This window comes from Trichosurus vulpecula, chromosome 7, assembly GCF_011100635.1.
Source record: "Trichosurus vulpecula isolate mTriVul1 chromosome 7, mTriVul1.pri, whole genome shotgun sequence".
NCBI classification, from domain to species: Eukaryota; Metazoa; Chordata; class Mammalia; order Diprotodontia; family Phalangeridae; genus Trichosurus; species Trichosurus vulpecula.
The window spans coordinates 257,492,330-257,510,522 of NC_050579.1; the positions used below are offsets into that span (position 1 = coordinate 257,492,330).

General features: G+C 45.9%; 3 protein-coding genes and 1 pseudogene across 3 annotated transcripts in view; 2 read left to right on the plus strand and 2 right to left on the minus strand.

Annotated features, from left to right (window-relative positions):
• Positions 1-4,577, minus strand: part of LOC118856836 (histone H3-like) — a 36,721-nt gene extending 32,144 nt beyond the window's left edge. The window contains exon 1 of the mRNA XM_036767365.1: positions 4,292-4,577. Within this exon, the coding sequence (XP_036623260.1) occupies positions 4,292-4,577 (286 nt within the window). The remainder of the gene's footprint in view (positions 1-4,291) is intronic.
• Positions 4,578-8,385: 3,808 nt separating this feature from the next.
• On the plus strand, positions 8,386-9,054 carry LOC118856838 (annotated as a pseudogene).
• Positions 9,055-10,125: 1,071 nt separating this feature from the next.
• LOC118856842 (histone H2A type 1-like) lies at positions 10,126-10,518 on the minus strand. Its single transcript, XM_036767369.1, has one exon. The coding sequence runs from the start codon at positions 10,516-10,518 to the stop codon at positions 10,126-10,128; it is 393 nt and encodes a 130-aa protein (XP_036623264.1).
• A 349-nt stretch (positions 10,519-10,867) lies between these two features.
• Positions 10,868-11,248, plus strand: LOC118856847 (histone H2B type 2-E). The gene has a single exon (XM_036767375.1). It carries the CDS (start codon positions 10,868-10,870, stop codon positions 11,246-11,248), a length of 381 nt encoding a protein of 126 aa, XP_036623270.1.
• The last annotated feature ends 6,945 nt before the right edge of the window (positions 11,249-18,193 follow it).

The window sequence follows — 18,193 nt, forward strand, 5'->3', positions numbered from 1 at the left end:
GGATAATCCTGAGGGACTAAAGAAAGCCTGGAGGAATAATGGGAAAGCAGCTCCATCTCCTTTCCCTTTTCATCTTGGAGAACAGGCTATAGAGATTTAAAAAGTAATCTCCTCACAGGTGAGAGACCTGGCCCTTCCCAGCTCAGACTCCCAGCCTATCCTGTACATAGCTGCTGTGTACTCAAGAAGTGTGTAGAAGACTCAGAGCAGAGTCTAATAACCTCTGGAAGGGGAGCAGGGTTACCCAAGGAGGGATTCCAATGATTTCTTCATGTGTCAGTGCAAAAGCAGAAGATCGATTCCAAGCAATAAATACATTTAGGTCCTCATCAAATCCGTCTCTTCTGGGATTTTGAAGTTGCCATTTCCAAATATGTAAGTGCCTTTCTCTGGTGACATCTTTCCTACCTGAGGCTGACTGCTGAACCATAAGGCCTCTTTAGGGCCTTCTTGCTCCAAGGCAGCAGGAGTAAATGAACTAAGAGGTTGTTAAAGTGGAGAAAGAAAGAGAAGACAGAACAAACAACAGATTAGGAACAGGGTCCTTTTGGGGAATGGGATTAAGGGAAACGGCAGGGTAAGGAGCACAGGATATAACAAAAAGCATGATTTTTGACTTCTGAGTAACAGAGTATCATAATTAGCTTGGAGACCTTCGGGACTCGAGGTGACATTCCGATGCTCCCCAGTTTATAAGACCCTAGTAATCTATTCTAGGACCCCAGATTAATAATCCCCGGGATAAGTGATCTTCAAGCTCCCTTCCAGCTCCATTATTACTGCCTTCCGATATGTTTGCTGGAATCTCACGTTTTCCTTGGGGTGTCAGACATCAGAACTTTCCTAGGGATTGATCGGAAGACATCAGGTAACGAAGATGACAGCAGTTTGTTTGTACTCAGGTACTACTGTTCTAGCTCCATCCTTCCCGGTTGTTTTCACCAGTCTTCACTGTGGCCATGATTTACTGATTTTATTCTGATGATCACTTTCATGATTTTAAAACGTTTGAAAGGATTTAAAGAGTGTGATGATGTCACTTGGCTGCGTCACAAACCTATACATAAGGCCAATGATGCTGGCAGATCCTAAATGCACCCAGATGTGACAGTTTGTTCGCAGCTGACACTTGAACTCCTCTATGCAATATCAATTAAGTACTGCCCTGACAACAAGTGAGAATCCATTGTGAGTCTCAGACTCTTGGTTGACTCTGACTTCCACTGTATTTTCATTGAACAAAATGTCTGAAGTGAATTTAGGTGGGAATTGTATTCAAAAATATACAATAATTTTGGCCGTTGCTTCCCCAGAGAGGAACACCCCACATTCTGGAAAAATCTGGTTTAGAGGGAGGAGGCCATTCGCTCTTTTTTTCAACCGCCCATTACTTCTTGGGTGAGTTGCTGATTGACATCAGGACAGGCAGCCTGGTTTGTTGTTGCATAGGTTTATTTGATAACTATCAATAGTTCTGTCAGTCAGCCAGAATGCAGCAACACTGAAGGATAACGTCCTTTGCTTTGCTTTCCCTTCCATTGACCAAGGGGAAGGGGAAGTGTCTGAAGTCAAAGAACTTACACTCAAGTCCTACTAAAGGCACTTTCCTGGATCTCCTTGGGCAAATCATTTAATCAGGTACAAGGTGCCTGACATCTCCAGTTTGATTCCGTAGAACAGCTGATCCTCCACCAATCCACCGACCCAGAAATCTAGGAATGTAATCGCAGGTTGATAATATGTTAAGCAAACTGTAAGAAAGGCTAACTCTTTCCTCAGAGTCACCACACCCTACCATGTATGAATTTATATCCCTTTTCTGGTTTTTTTTTTTAAGTTGTTGTTAGATAGTCAGCTGCTGGTGATGGATTCGATAAAGGGAACATCAACAGAAGAGAGGTCTTGGGAAGTGTGTGGAAAGGGCAATGGGAAGCCGGGAGTATTCTGACTTCCCCCAGACCTCCTTGGTACTAGGGCACAAGCCCATCTCAGATTGGGTGAAGAAAGCAGCATGAAATTTGGCTAAGGGAAGACATCAGTCACACCTCTGGGAATTTCACATCGCTAAGCCATGGCTGAATTTCAGCAATTTGGGTTCAAGAGAGGGAGCAGTTTCAGGCCAGGAGGAGGAGATCCTCAACGGGAGAGGAGAGAGTTTCTCTCTTCTGCCTGTCCAGATCCCAATCAGCTCCTTAGCTTTGAAAGCAGCTTCTTGGCCAGGGGGAGCCACATCCCTTGGGAAGCAGGAGACCTAGACTTCAGAGAGATGCATCACCAGAGGAAGGCCCTAAGTACCCTGTAAGCCTTCAGGAGGGCCTTTACCAGAAACTGTAAGAGACAGGAGCCTCTAAGAGACAATGCCTAATAAGTATAAATGTACAGTCAGTCAGGACGAAAAGGAGCAATGATGCATGTTAACATCCGTGTAGATAGCAGGTCTTGGCTTTAGCTGACTTCAGCAAGTCCTCTGCTTTTGAGAAATGTTTTTTCCTTGGTAATGTCGAGTCTGTCCTAATGTCTCGTGTCTGTCCTAGACCACCGCCCATCAACTGTACACTTACACTAAAAGACTTACTTGTATCCTGAGTCAACACCTGGGAGATTTTCATTGTGGTGTCGGTTGTTAAGGATGCCTGGGAGAGGCCTTTCCATCTTGTTTCTAGGGCAGATTTGCAGAGATGTTTCACAGATTCCACGGGTTTTAAGTCATACAATGCTCCTTGCAGTGGTCGCCTAGGCAGCACTGCTCCAACCTGCTTCAGAGATAACTTAGCAGAGCATGACAAAACCTAATCACATTGGTCTTCTGCAGAACTTATTATATGTGGTGAAAGCCCCTTCAAGAAAGGAAATAACAGTGGGGAAATTTAGTCAAAAAGATTCTGCCACTACCTTCATAAGACTGTCCTCTCAACCTTCCCAGCCATCTCCATCTACCCGTGAGACTGTAGCGTTTGTTGGTGGCCAGATGACACTTCCTGTGGGCATCTCTGGAAATTTTCCCTTGGAATGGTGGACTACCAATGTGATATTAAGTCAAACGTTTCTATCTGGTTTCAATACTCACATCACATGAAATTACGAACCCAAAAGGCTCCACTGCACATAGCAAGTTTCACTACTTACAATTTAAATTGGGGAACCCTTGTTTCTCAAAATAATGCTAAAATCATTAGGGCTGAATTAGGTGGTGAAAACATGCATCCTTAGTTGGGGCCTATTAGCCAGGGACCAGGACTTCCCCAAAAGATTTTTGTTTTGTCGCCCCCCTCCTGCCCCCCATAGTTTCGATACATTCTGCAACCAAAAAGCACTCCGTCTCTCCGCGTGTGTGTGTGTGTGTGTGTGTGTGTGTGTGTGTGTGTGTGTGTGTGTGTGTTCTCTGTGCATTGAGGTTGGTTGTTTCTTACCGAAAGATCCATATTCATCCTTCCTTCCCTTCCAAGTACAGGTGTGTAACTGTGATCCTAACATTTACATGCAGAAGGGAGGGACCTTAGAAGTCATCTACTCCAAACCACCTGCCCCTAACCGCCCCCCCCCTTTTTTAATGAGGAAATCGAGATCTTCCCTTAAAAGGTGACTTGTCTTTCCCAAGGGCAACCAGAAAACAGCAGGCCACTTGATCTCCAATGGAGTGCTGTGGTTTGACTTTGTCTTTGACTTGGGTCGAAGTCATAGGACTCTGCTACCTGACTAGAAGCTCCTCTAGGAGGGCTGCATTGCGCAGCAGCTCCTGGGTCCAGGCCGACCCAGAGGTGCCGTTCCCACCAAGAGGAATCCGGCCGTGGGGTTGGGCGTCAAACTCACGTCAACCCGGCGCTGTTCCCGCAAAGCAGCCGGGCGGTCCCCTTACAGCATCCGCGGAGAGGTAATTTATTCAGGGGTTGTGGGTCGCCCCCCCCCCCTCCCGCCGCGCTAGCTTCTTCCCAGGGAGCAACAGCTTTCTGCTTGGCTGGTGTCCTTCCCTGTGCAGTTAAAATGTATTGCGAGGGCATGATACCAGCACCCAGCACATTAACCCTTCCTCTCCCGGACCCACCGAAAATTTGGCCTTCCCTGTACAATCTTCACACGCGGCCGACCCCGCACTAACACCCAAGATGCTCCCCGGAAACTTAGAAAGCCACTCGGGGGCTTCGGGAAAGGCTCAAAGCGTAGCACAACTCTCCAGTGACAAGATGGGCGGCCCTAAAAAGGGCCTTTTTTTTGGTAGGTGCCCGGGAAGCACGCAGTATACGACATGGGAGCACTAGGCCGGCGGCTTAGCCACCGAAGCCGTACAGTGTGCGGCCCTGGCGTTTGAGCGCATACACCACGTCCATGGCGGTGACGGTCTTCCTCTTGGCGTGCTCCGTGTAGGTGACGGCGTCGCGGATCACGTTCTCCAAGAACACCTTAAGCACCCCGCGGGTCTCCTCGTAGATGAGCCCCGAAATACGCTTAACGCCACCGCGTCGAGCCAGGCGGCGGATGGCAGGCTTGGTGATGCCCTGGATGTTATCCCGGAGCACCTTCCTGTGCCGCTTGGCACCCCCCTTTCCAAGCCCTTTCCCTCCCTTGCCACGGCCAGACATAGCGAAGCACGCAAAGACGAGCTAACTCGGTACCCAACCGCCTGCAGCCACGGTATATAGGGAGCGGCCTATCCCGCCGCCGGACCTCTTTGAGAACAGGAAAGAGGCCAGGGGGCGGGGCAGATAGGAGGCGGGAGAGGGCGAAAGGGAAAGAAAGAGTGAGCTCCACCCTGAAAGGGCCAATCTGCCGCTTGCTCGTTGCTGAGAGGAGGGAAACCTTAGAGCAATCTGTTCCGATTTTTTATAAGTTGTTTCGTTCCTGGAGACCCCGGCCCTTCATTTCGGTTCAGTTCTGTGGTGATATTGTGTTCCCTTTGAGTTTCTCTTTTGCACGCTTTGCGTTGCCGTTTTGGAAAGATGTAGTGGGAGTCTATGATTGGTGGGGGGTTAGTTTTTTCAAAGACTCCCTCCCCCCACACATTTTTTTAATGAGAAAGTTGTCTTGCTGAATAAAAGCCCTGCAAGCCCCGTGCCTGTCGTTGTCACGTAATGACAATACCTAGGGACTGCGCGTACAAACGAACGAGACTACAAAGTAGTTGGAGCGATGGGTTCAGATAGGTCTCTGAGACAGTAGGATTGTCATCGGCTCCTCCCTCGCTCTCTCCTACCCTCACTGCCACCTGGTACAATCGTTGCTTTCCTTTTTAAAGATGGAGGGGGAATTGAGTTGGGGGAGCGGGGTAAGGCCCGGTGCTCGGGAGATGCCGGAAGGTAGCCCTTTGAACCTTCCCCTCAACTCCGAGGCCTCCTGCCCTCCCCCTCCCCGCCACGCCTACCGCTAGGAACACTACAAATGTCAAAATCCAGAGCAGCACCCCTCCCCCCCAACTCCCACACACATCTAGTCGATTGTCAAGCTTGGCCTAGTCTATCTACCCCTTTAACATCATTCACAAGAAGCCCACCACGACCGCTCATCGTGTCTCTGCAACTACTGCGACAGTCTCATGACGGCTCTCCCTGCACATAGCAGTTTCTTCCTTCTCTAGGCTGCCCAATTAATAATAGTAAAATCCACACTTGACCATATGTCCCTCTCCCGCCGAAGAAACGTCAGTGACTCCTTACTGCTTCTAGGACAAAGACAAAACTCCTCCGTTTGGCCGTTAAAGCTCTTCACAATTTAGTTCTCATTTATCTTTTCAGGCTGATTATTTTCCTCGAACTCAATGGGTCTCTATCCTTCATCTGCACCCTTCCCCTCGTGGAAAGATCACCAATGTCAGGGGTAACTTTTTATTTCTGTCTGTCTGTCCGTCTATCCATCCATCTATCTATCTATCTATCTATCTATCTATCTATCTATCTATCTATCTTCTATCTATCTATCTTTGTGACTGGAGACTTCCAGATATATGCTGGGGTTCTGTTCCTCTGACTGAATCAGAGTGGCTAATAATTTCTTGACTCCCTTTAGTGATTATTTCACACCTCAAAGGGTGGTCGAAGCAACCAGGGGGATTGCTTTTCTGGAGCCAAGAAGGATCTGGTTGCTGTGGAGACTGGAGGTGGGGAAGGGCAGAGGAATGCTAGGAACTTTGGTGGGGATACTGGGACCCCAAGAACTGGTGATAGCAAAGGAGAGAAAAGCCAGGCACAGTCTTATGTGGGCCTTGGATTTTGAGAGAGAAGATTGCAAAAGGGTTGAAAGAAAGGATGGATGAGACCCCTTGGCCTAAAGTTCTTCAGAGGGGAAGTGAGCCTAGAAGGAACCAGCAGCTCCCAAGATTGAAATTCCTGAAGATGCGGGAGAGGCCTAACTCCAACGAGGAAGAAAAGAGGGAGTTGTCAGGAAGGACTAGTATGTATGCGGAGGGAACTCACTGATGATCTTAGAATTAAAAAAAAAAAAAAAAGGTACAGAAGATGAAATCGAGCACTGTGTATGCCCCGATTGTATGACAATGGTGTCAGGAGTGCTGAAGTTCAGATTGAATTATGGCATTGAATGAAAGTTAAGAACACCAAAATGGGGTTTATTTTAGCAATGTTCAGAAAGAGAAGAAGATCTAAGACCAATGGTTGGGGCACAGATTCAGGAAAGGGAAGATTTTCAGATGAGGGAAAGCTAGTTAACTAATGTGTTGGATGTCAGCATCAGGATCCCAACAGCCCTGCACTGCCGAGAGCGGCAGTGTGAATCGAATGAGGGGCTCATCAATAGGGGAAAACAACAAGTCTCATACACTTGGGTTCAAAAAACCGATTTTACAAATAGGCGATGGAAACCTTGGCTGGGTGGCAGTTCCTGCGAGAAGAATGTGGGGACCTAAGAGGACTGTAGGGAGCTGCAGAGGATTCAGCCATGAGCTATGGAAGCCAGAAAAACTAAGGAGGCTGTGTCCACACAGGAATAGAGTCTATTCTAGACCACTTCTGGAGTACTGTGTTCAGTTCGGGGTGACACATTTTAGGAAGGTCATTGATAAGCTGAAAGTGGTCAAGAGGAGGTGCATGGGCCTAGAGTTGTTTTTGGGGGGGAAAAAAGTCGTTTAGCTTAAAGGCTGTATGTATGTGTGTGTGCTGGAGAGGGTGGGGTGGGGGAACGACTGGGTGAAAAGGGAGGAGGGGTGTGAGGCATCCAGGGAAATGCGGCAGGGGAAGGGAAATCTGGTGGCACAGGATAGCTGCCTACATCCTCCTTTGAACTCCTGGATGTTTCAAGGAATAATTACGCTCCTTGTGGTGCATAGAAGCAGGTGTTGGCTTTTGTTGGGAGGGAAAGCTTCTTAACCGTTTAGGGCTGTCATTAATTGCAACGAGCTGCTTTCTGTGGATGATCCTTCTCCCCGGAAAGAAGGGATTTCCCCCCTTCCCGGGCTGCATATGGGCACTTATTGGGGTATGTTGAGCAGTGTGAATTCTTACCCAGGTACAGTTTGGATTAGGTGGCACCTGGGATCCATTCCAAATCCTAGATTCTGGGATTTTTTTTTTTTTTTGGAGTTGAATGGAAGGGAATTAAGGAAGCAGCACGGTTGTGTGGTCGTCTCCCTACACCCCCCCCCCCCGCCCCCCAACCCTCCACCCCCGCCCCAGCACTCCCTCCCCTTCCCACCATCGACCCGCCCCCCTCAAAATCTAGGCCTTTCTCAGGTACTAAACGGCTGGAAATTGAAAAGATGACATTTTACTCCCTCCAGTTAGCGGCCCAAGGATCTTCCAAAGCTCCCTATGTCCTGAAGGCAGCTGCCTGTCCTGGATGCGAAATCCTTGCGGCATCTCATTCCCATGAATCCCTATGCCGAAATCGCGGAAGAGCCTGTGTTACTTCCTTCACTGAGAAACAGGATTTCGATGTAAAAGTGAAGAGAATTTTTTCCGTTTTTGAATAAATGAGAAGTCAAGTGTGTGCATAAGTATACTGTGGAGGAAAGGCCAGCGGGAGTAAAAGGGCAACTTTCGAATTTAAAGGAAACACAGGGAGTTGTCTCCATTTGACCTGAGTTTTGTGGGGAGTTAGGGAGATTAGGAAAGGCTCCGAGTGCAGTTTTTGAGGTTGCAGAGAGAAGCTGAGCGGCACACGAACCCCGAGTCTTCTCGCTTCAGATTCGGGTAGAAATAGCTGGATTGCGTGCCGGGAATTTTTGTATTTTTCCCTTTTTTTCAGGGGTAAGAAACACAACCGTGAAGGAGAGCCGAGTGGCTGTAAGTGGCTGAGAAGGCGGGTTGCACAGCGCACCAATCACAGCACGACTCCCTTGTCTATATATACTCCCAGGTCCAGTGTTCCCGGCTATAGAGACCGTGGTGGTCTGTGTGTCCTTAGGTTTGCGTGTTCGCTATTTGGTACGGTCAGAGCGGAAAGCCATGTCCGAGACTGCACCCGCCGCCCCGGCCGCTCCAGCCCCCGCGCCGGCTGAAAAAACTCCGGTTAAGAAGAAGTCTAAGAAGCCTGCCGGGTCCGGAGGGGCCCGGCGCAAGGCCGCAGGACCCTCGGTGTCGGAGCTGATCACCAAGGCGGTGGAAGCCTCCAAAGAGCGCAGCGGCGTGTCCCTAGCTGCCCTGAAGAAGGCGCTGGCGGCCGCCGGCTACGATGTGGAGAAGAACAACAGCCGCATCAAGCTGGGGCTCAAGAGCTTGGTGAGCAAGGGCACTTTGGTGCAGACCAAAGGCACCGGTGCTTCCGGTTCCTTCAAGCTCAACAAGAAGGCGGCCTCTGCTGGCGAGGGCAAAGCTAAGGGAAAGAAGACCGCTGCAGCCAAGGCTAAGAAGCCTGCTGGTGCTGCAGCCAAGAAACCGAAGAAGGCGGCAGGGGCAGCAGGCTGCCAAGAAAAGCGTTAAGAAGACGCCGAAGAAGGTCAAGAAGCCGGCCGCGGTGGGAGCCAAAAAGGCGACCAAGAGCCCCAAGAAGCCCAAAGCCGCTAAGCCGAAGAAAGTGGCCAAGAGCCCCGCTAAGGCCAAGCTGGTCAAGCCCAAGGGGGCTAAGCCGAAGGCAGCTAAGCCTAAGAAGGCAGCGCCAAAGAAGAAATGAAGGGTGCTACGGAAAAATTCCGCTTTCAGAAGCCTCAAAGGCTCTTTTCAGAGCCACCCCACAGTCTCCGAGAAAGGGCTAATAACACTCGCATTCCTCTACCCGGCGTACTTGCTACTTGGGGGGCGGCGCCGGGACTGCGCGCGTGGGGAGGGGCGTGCAACGTGGAAGAACAGGGCATACCTCTGTTTGCAGGCACCCAGCAACACACGCTTCTTAAGTCCTCTCCAGTTCTCGCAATATATCTTGCGAACCAGTGGCTCGGCACACTTGGGCTAGCGGTGGGCCTTCCGCAGCTCTACACTGGTGCCGGGCTCCTTGCTAGCGGTCAGATTTCCTCACACTACGGGGACCTGGGGCAGTACTTTGTTGCAGCCGGCCGCTAGCTCGCAAGCACCCTTTACCTCGGGAAAGGCCATGCTATGAACCGTAATGCCTCACAAAACATCGGGTCAAAAACACTCCTTGAGCCATAACGTGTCACTTAAACGCTCCTTTATTCACAGGCAGGTTCCCTGGGAAACCCGCGCTCATTTGGGGGGGGGGGGACGGGACGCCCAGCAACACCCCTGGTCTGCCCCGTATCGTGGACGCTCCTGTGAATTTCCTACCCTCCTTTCCGGTCCACTCTTGCCCGCAACTCCTGGACAGCCAAGACTGGCCATCCAATCAACTAATCTCAACTGAAGGAGCTGGGCCACCGGAAGCGCAGTCTAGCTAAAATACCTTAACTACACACCTACACTTACGGGGCTTCACGGGGCGTCCGATTCCACTTGCTCGGAACCGGGAGACAAATGCAAGCTCCGCCACCTCGCGAAACTTTTCTGTACTTTGAAGGCTAGGTAGGGGGTACTGAGGCCAAGCAGCATTTCTGATTCTCTGAAACTCGAAAGATAACCCTGCCGTTCTGCCCACTACACCCCAGCCCCTCAGAAAGCTTCCATTGTGGAAGCTATAACACCATGAAGAAAAGTTGGGGACACGCCGCCTCGTTAACAGCTTTTTTCGCTGAAACAGTTGGGTGGCTCTGAAAAGAGCCTTTGGTTTCGGTTATCCCTCATGAGGCCTTTACTTGCCCTTGGCTTTGTGGTGGCTCTCGGTCTTCTTGGGCAACAGCACGGCCTGAATGTTGGGCAGAACGCCACCCTGGGCGATGGTGACTTTGCCCAGCAGCTTGTTCAGTTCTTCGTCGTTGCGGATAGCCAGCTGAAGGTGCCGGGGAATGATACGCGTCTTCTTGTTGTCGCGGGCCGCGTTACCAGCCAACTCCAGGATCTCAGCTGTCAGGTATTCCAGTACGGCTGCCAAGTACACCGGCGCCCCGGCACCGACTCGCTCAGAGTAGTTGCCTTTGCGGAGCAGACGGTGCACCCGACCCACAGGGAACTGGAGACCTGCCCGAGACGAACGAGACTTGGCCTTTGCGCGAGCTTTGCCTCCCTGTTTTCCGCGTCCAGACATGGCGAAGAACACAAAACTACTCGTTCGAGAAGCCTAAAAGATGCCGGGCTTTACTCTCTTTCGAAGAGCACAGGACCTGTTATACTGTCAAGCAGTAGGCTAAACGACGCTGTCCCATTGGTTCCAAGCCTCTTTCGATAAACAAGCCAATCGGAAAGTAGGACGGGCATCTAGTAATTTGCATGTGCTCCTCCCAATAGGGAAACGACTTAACGGGCTTTACCCAATCAGACCTCAGAGCTTCCTATTCTCTCATTTGAATACGCGCACTACAAGTAGAACAGACCACTTAGGCGAGGCAGCGTTGAGTTTCTCTTCTCACTTGTTGACGTCGCTTACCTTCTGCGATATGCCTGAGCCCGCCAAGTCCGCTCCCGCCCCGAAGAAGGGCTCCAAAAAGGCCGTGACCAAGGCACAGAAGAAGGATGGCAAGAAGCGCAAGCGCAGCCGCAAGGAAAGCTACTCTATCTACGTGTACAAGGTGCTGAAGCAGGTCCACCCCGACACCGGCATCTCGTCCAAGGCCATGGGCATCATGAACTCCTTCGTCAACGACATCTTCGAGCGCATCGCCGGCGAGGCGTCCCGCCTGGCGCATTACAACAAGCGCTCCACCATCACGTCCCGGGAGATCCAGACGGCCGTGCGCCTGCTGCTCCCCGGGGAGCTGGCCAAGCACGCCGTGTCCGAGGGCACCAAGGCCGTCACCAAGTACACCAGCTCCAAGTAGACTCCTTCGTGGCAGCCGAGACCTCAAAACCCTAACCCCAAGGGCTCTTTTAAGAGCCACCCACCTCCTCAAAAGAAGAGCTTTAACTTTGTGGCACGTCACTGGAATCTGCGTGTGTCTTCCTGTAACCTCTGTAACCTAGCCATCTCACCTGGGCAATCAAAGGAAGCGATAGCATTCTCCCCGACCCCGGTAGATTGGGTAGGCGGGATACACACGCCACCCCTCTCCTACCTGTGACAAGCCTTGTTCCCGCTGAGTGCATTTATATCCACCCTGCGGGGCGAGCCCCATCACACTACACTGACTTCGCTCCAAGCCAATACATAGGCCTAACCAAACATGTACGGAGGGAAAAATAAAACTATACAGGGGGAAACTGCTCGAAAGCGCTGGAGAGAAATTAGGTATGGCTTTTAACAGGGCACACCAAGATGATAAACTCCAAATGTGTGTGCGACTTTAAAACAAATTTGAAGCACCGAGAAATCTGCATAGGGGAAGAGACCCTGATGAAATACCCGATAGTGAGAATCACACGAGGTAAAACACTTTCATCCCAAGAAATTTTTTTTGGGGGGTGGGGTGTGGGGTGCTGGGGGTAAGTAGGAAAAAAACTGAGTCAATGCAGCTAAAATTAGAAGGTACAATAGGTCGCTGGGGTAGGGGGTGTTTTTGAAACAAGTTTCTCTTTATCAGAGGAACCTCATATCCAAGATATATATGCAGCTGATTGTGATTTATAATGCCATTCCCCCACAGAAAAAAAGGTCAAAACACATGAGCAGGCAGTTTTCAATGGAAGAAATCCGAGGTATCCCACAACCACATGAAAAAAAAAATGCCAGAGAAATGCAGATTTAAAGCAACTCTAACCATCTGTCGGACTGACAAAGATGACAAAAGAGGAAAACGAGAAATGTTGGAGGGACAGGTACACTGATGCATTGTTGGCCCACCTGTGAATTGTTCCACAACCCCATCTCCCTGTCCCCCTGACCCCCAGTCTCTTCCCGACTCCCACTCCCTTTCCTGAAAAAGCATGTTGGGTCTGCTCCCAAGACGTCACTAAACTGTACAAAGCTTTTCGGTCCACCACACCACTATTAGGCCTCTCCCTCCAAGATCCCAGAAAGAGCTTTGTTTTGTTAAACCTGAAAGTTTGGTTGAAGGAGGCAAACAAGCTAGGTATTAGAAAAATCCAGGTTGTTTATTATTTTCCTTTAAAGCATAGCTAAGCTAGCTTACTTGTACGTACAAGGAGCATAAGCTCTGGCTGTCTGAACAAAGGAATGAGAAAACTTTATTAAAACATTATTTTTAGCAGACTCAACAAGCCTGTGTTACCTCACTTTTATGATCCCCATGTATGTTTAGCCATGATACTAGAAGAGGATTTTCCTTCAGGAATAGGGTTGTAAAGACAAGAGTGTTGGCAAGGTCAGTTAGAATATTAAGTGAGGCAGTCTCTCTCATCCCTTAATGGCTAACAGGGGAAGGAACGTTCTTAGGCCAGTCTGGTCTAGCCTTGTGGACAGAGGTAAGGGTATTTCCTGAGCAAACTTTGGATAACAAAGAAGCCCAGGTCCTGGATCTTCTTCCAGTTACTCATTAATTCAGGGTCTGGGTCTGGTCGAAATTAAAAATGATATAAAATGGTATAAAATATTCCCCAGTATGTACAAGAAGACCAACATGTGCAAAAAAAAAAATATTTATAACAGCTCTTTTTGTCCTGTCAAAGAACAGGATACAAAGGAACCGTCCACCTATTGTGGGGAAGCGGCTAAATAATTAAATAATACGAATGCAATGGAATCCTAGTATAAAAAAATGACAGGACAGTTTCAGTTTAACCTGGGAAGGGAAGAAAGACCTCTGTGGATTTGATGGAGAGTGAAGTGAGCACGACTGGCCAAAGAATCCCAGTGACATTACCAAGTGAAACAATTTTGAAATACTTTAGAGCTCTACTCAATGCAATGATAAACCGTAAGACTGAAAATGAAAAAGCAGCAGCTACCAACCTTCTGTCAAAGAGCATGGAATGGAAAAGTAAACGTGGCTTAGTGAAATACTGTCAGTCTCTATAAAGTAATATATTTTTATGTTTTTAAAAATCAGTAGACTCAAGGAATCAGTAGGTTACCCATCAAGGTGCTGCATGGATGGCAAATTTTTAACTCCTTAGAGTGTGAGCTCTTTGAGGGCAGGGGTCCTCTTTTGTTTCTTTTTGTGTCCCAAATACTTAGCACAGTGCCTGGCACATCTTAGGGACTTAACAAATGTTTATTGGTTGATTAGATATAAAATTTGGCATTCTTTCTTATTCCCTCGGTAGAAATTGCTATTTACCCTTAAGCAACTGGCCAAAGATCATTTTCCTTCCTTCCCTGTGAATCTACAAAATACTTAGATATAAACTCACTAAAACCGAGAGGTCTTTATAGTCACACAGTCATAAAGTACTTAGTTTTAGCAAAAGCTTTATTTCTATTTGTATATTAAATGGACTTTTGGTCCAAAGCATTTCATTATGTGTAAGGTGGTTAAATGGATCTAAATTTTTAAAATGTCTGCAGTGTGATCAGCACACTTATGTGCTACCGGATTTTGATTCAGGAAAACTTATTTCTGAATATGAGTTGATCAAACTGAACAATTTGTGGACAGAGATGAATGAAAGAACCCTTTGATACAGGATTTTCATGGGAAAATGTTTCCCAATAGCAGATGACTTTCATGAAATAGACAGCCAACCACAAGACAGTTGTGGAATGACTTATTGGACCCCTACCTTATTCCAATAAGTATTTCTCAGTTCCATAAAGGTAATGGTTATTAGCAATTGTTAGTGATATAATCATCTGGTAATACACATATAGTCAATCTAGCACTGGCAACCAGTCTCAAATGACACACATATATTCTTTCATGTTTCACGTCCTCCTTTTCTTAAGTCCCTAATGCAATTCAAGTATTGGAAATTGTTAAGGGCGTAGTCAAACATGTGTGTGCAATATTCAGTTAATGTCCGTTTAAACAACAGGGTTATTATTCTGTGTGGTATTCAAAATTGTCCAATCTGTAAGAAAAAACACTGAAACAGAACGCTGATCCAATAGTCATTTATTAAAGAAACTGTTTAATGAATGGCACCTCAGATCTTCCTCATAATGTCACTTGTCTCCAGGGCCTTACTTTTATTGTACTTGATGGCAGGATACTCAGAAGAGGCAAAGTAAAATACAGTCCTATTGGTTGATAGACCTTGCTCTTGACTCTCTAGGAGGGCCAGAAATAATGTATCAGCATGGGTAGTTACAGAATGGGTAAGGTAAGTGTCATCTCCAGTGACTATGTGGCTATAAGATGGGCCTTTCCTCATGTTAGGCAAGAAAGTGGTTTGGAGATCCAAAAGAACTTGGGGCGGGGGGCTACTGTATCATGTCAAGACATCCTACCCACACTGGGCTTGGTCACACATTTATCACTCCGAAGGGCAGAAATCCTATAGTCAGCCTTCTTGTAGTTAGGCAAGTGAACCTGATAACAGGTTAGTGAACATAGAACAGTGAACTTACAGCTTGTAGTTTGAGGCCCACTAAAAGAAATAACGTATTGAAAATTAGAATTGGGCAAAGTGAAGCCACTGAAAATAAGAGATCAAGAAATAATTAAACAAAACATGAATAATGAAAAAATAGAAGAGAAAGTGAAACATCTTATAAGAAAAACAACAGATTTGGAGAATAGATCAAGAAGAGATAATATAAAAATAATTGGAGTAACTGAAAGTCATGATCAAAAAAAGAATCTTGATACAATAATACAAGAAATAATTACAGAAAATTGTCCTGAAACATTAGAACAAGGCAGGGAAGTAGAAATAGAAAAAAATCCATCACACACCACTTAAAAGAGATCCTATGAGGAAAACTCATAGGAATATCATAGTCAAATTCCGAAATCCCCAGATCAAGGATAAAATATTAAAAGCATCAAGATTAAAACAATTCAAATATGATAGTGCCACAATTAGAATTACACAAGACCTAGCAGCAAAAACATTAAAGGACTGCAGGTCTTGGAACACAATATATCGCAGAGAAAAAGACATGGGGCTCCGGCCAAAAATATCATAGCCTTCAAATTTCAATACTATATTCAATGAAAAAATGGACATTTGACAAACCCTCAGACTTTTAAGACTTTGTTAAAAAAAAATCCTCAACTTAATAGAAGATTCAACATACAAGTACCAAGAGAAACATAAGGTACACACCAAAGTAACTATAAGGGATTCATAAAAACAGATTGCTTACCTTTTATATGACATAAAATGTAAAATGTATGTCTAACATTCTTATTAATAATTGTTGAGCTCATAAGAAAGAGAGCAATAAACCTAACTATGATATGAATTTTAAAAATAAAAAAACCATTTAGAAACAACTAAAAACAGTAACTATTTTATACAAAAGAGGTGCAAGAAGAAGAAAGGATATAGAGGATTTAGATGGGGAAGAGTGCTGGTTGTTCTGGTAACCTACTTTCATCAGGAATGAGTTTAAGAGGGAGCAATACATACATATTTATAAGAGTGTAAAAGTCTTCTAAATTTAGAAGAAATAAAATGGTAGGGGTATAGTGAGGGGGGAAGGACAAGGGAAGGATTAGGACAAGGGAGGGATTTTTAGAGGGGAGAATGAGGGAATAGGTAAAGGGAGTTTAGATTAATGGGAATGGGGGGATAGGGGAGGGATTTTTGGTGGGAGGGCAAGTAATAGGAGGGCAGGGTGGTTGGTGCAGGAGGGGGGTAGGCGAGTAATAGGAAGGTGATATAGCGGGTAGAAGTAAAGTAGAGGAGGCAGGAAGGATAGGAAACAAAAGATACGTACAAACAAAAATCAAAGATCAGGAGTAGATTATGTTTGGGAAAGTATATGTCTATATATGCACGTATATATGTATAAGTGTATGTATATATCTGTATGTCTATGTATATATCAAGAAATATCTAAATTATATTGTAGCCTTCTGGGGGGTGGTGGGGGAAAGAACAAAGTTAAAAAGTGCACAGCAGAGAAGAAAAGAAAACACAAGGAAGCAAAGAAAAGATGGACAATTCTCAACACTAGGTGTATTATTTATCATATAGGCTTTCTTGAAATGAAAATTTATTATTACATATTTTGAATCCTCTCCTATGTTCTGCTATGCACATGACATGCTTTTTTTTCTTTCTTACTTTATATTTAAGTTTCAATATTTAAGCTTATGATATGTTTTTGTTTCTTTTCTCTATTTTGTATTTGTGTTCTGGGAAAATAAAAAAAAACTTTATAAAAAAAGAAATAATATATTTTATCTAATTATCCCTATATATGTAAATATTTATTAATACATGCGCTCTTCAAGAATATTAATATTTATAAATACTATTATTTAATATTTTGATTAATAAACTAGATTGACCGAACTGATGAGTACTTATGGGAATATAATAGGGGTCCAATAAATCATTCCTCTTTTGTCTTGTGGTTGGCTATTTCATGAAGTCATTTGCTTTTGGGAAATATTTTCCCATGAAACTCCTGTATCAAAGGGTTCTTTCATTTACCTCTATCCACAAATTGTCCAGTTTGGTCCACTCAAACTCAGAAATATGTATCCCTGTATCATTTTTTTTTAACTTGGGTGTCAGTTGTTAATAGTGCCTGGAATGAATCTTCTTTCTAGGGCATATTTGCAAAAAGATTTCTTGCAATAGATCAATTTTCCAGGTTCTAAGCCACTTGTGGTGGTTTCCTAGGTAGAACTGATTAAACCTGTTAGCAATAAAGTAGCACAATTTAGTAGGGCCTTATAAAACCAAAAGTTGTGATTACATGGACCTCCCAGTAATTAGTTTATATGGCGATATTAAAACAAAACAGCAACCTCTTCTTCAGTTGGAAATTTGTCTAGAGAGGAATTGACGTCAACCTGAGGTAAACAGTCAGTGGCTTCAGCATTGGTTAATGACGGTCTGTTGAGAACACAATGGAAGTGTTCAGTCCATGTCTCCATGCTCTGTCCTTATCACTAATCAGTGTGCTAATTTTGGCCTAACAATTAACACCAGGAAAACACAGGTGCTCCATCAGCAAGCACCATGCCATCTGCACATGGAACCATCAGTTACAACAAATGGAGAGGTTTTGAATGCTGTGGATATGTTTACTTACCTTGACAGTATACTTTCCAGGGATATATGTATACATTGATGATGAGGTTGAGAAGGCATCGCCAGAACTAGCTCAGTGCTTGGGAGGCTCTGAAGGGAAATGGAAGAGAAAAGGTATTAGACTGACTACCAAATAAAGGTGTACAGGGCAGTTGTGCTGACCACATTGTTGTATGTCTGTGAAACCTGGACAGTTACCAGCACCATACTAGGAAACTGAATGGCTTCCATTTGAATTTACTGAGGAAGATTCTGCAGATCATCTGTCAGGATAAGACACCCAGACCCTGAGGTCCTTTCTCGAACTAAACTGCAAGCATTCAAACTCTGCTGCAGTGACTGCAACTCCAATGGGCTGGCCAAGTTGTTCGAATGCTAAACCTAGGCTTGCCTAAAAGACTATTTTATGAAGAACTCACATAGAGTAAGCACTCCCATGATGGTCAGAAAAAGTGATATAAGGACACTCTCAAGGTCTCTTTGAAGAACTCTGAAATTGATTACTTGACATGGGAGACACTGACACAAGACTGCCCATCATGGCACGCCCTCGTGAGAGAAGGTGTTGTGCTCTATGAGCAAAGCAGAATTGAAGTAATTCAAAATATACATGAGATGTGCAAACTTAGAGAATCCACCCCAAATGTTCATATGGACTATTTGTTCCTGACCTGTGATACAGTACCCAGCTTGTCTTGGTCTGATCAGCCACAGTC

Excerpts from the sequence above, each read along its gene's own strand:
- LOC118856842 (XM_036767369.1), bottom strand. The coding sequence starts at position 10,518 with ATGTCTGGACGCGGAAAACAGGGAGGCAAAGCTCGCGCAAAGGCCAAG.
- LOC118856847 (XM_036767375.1), top strand. The coding sequence starts at position 10,868 with ATGCCTGAGCCCGCCAAGTCCGCTCCCGCCCCGAAGAAGGGCTCCAAA.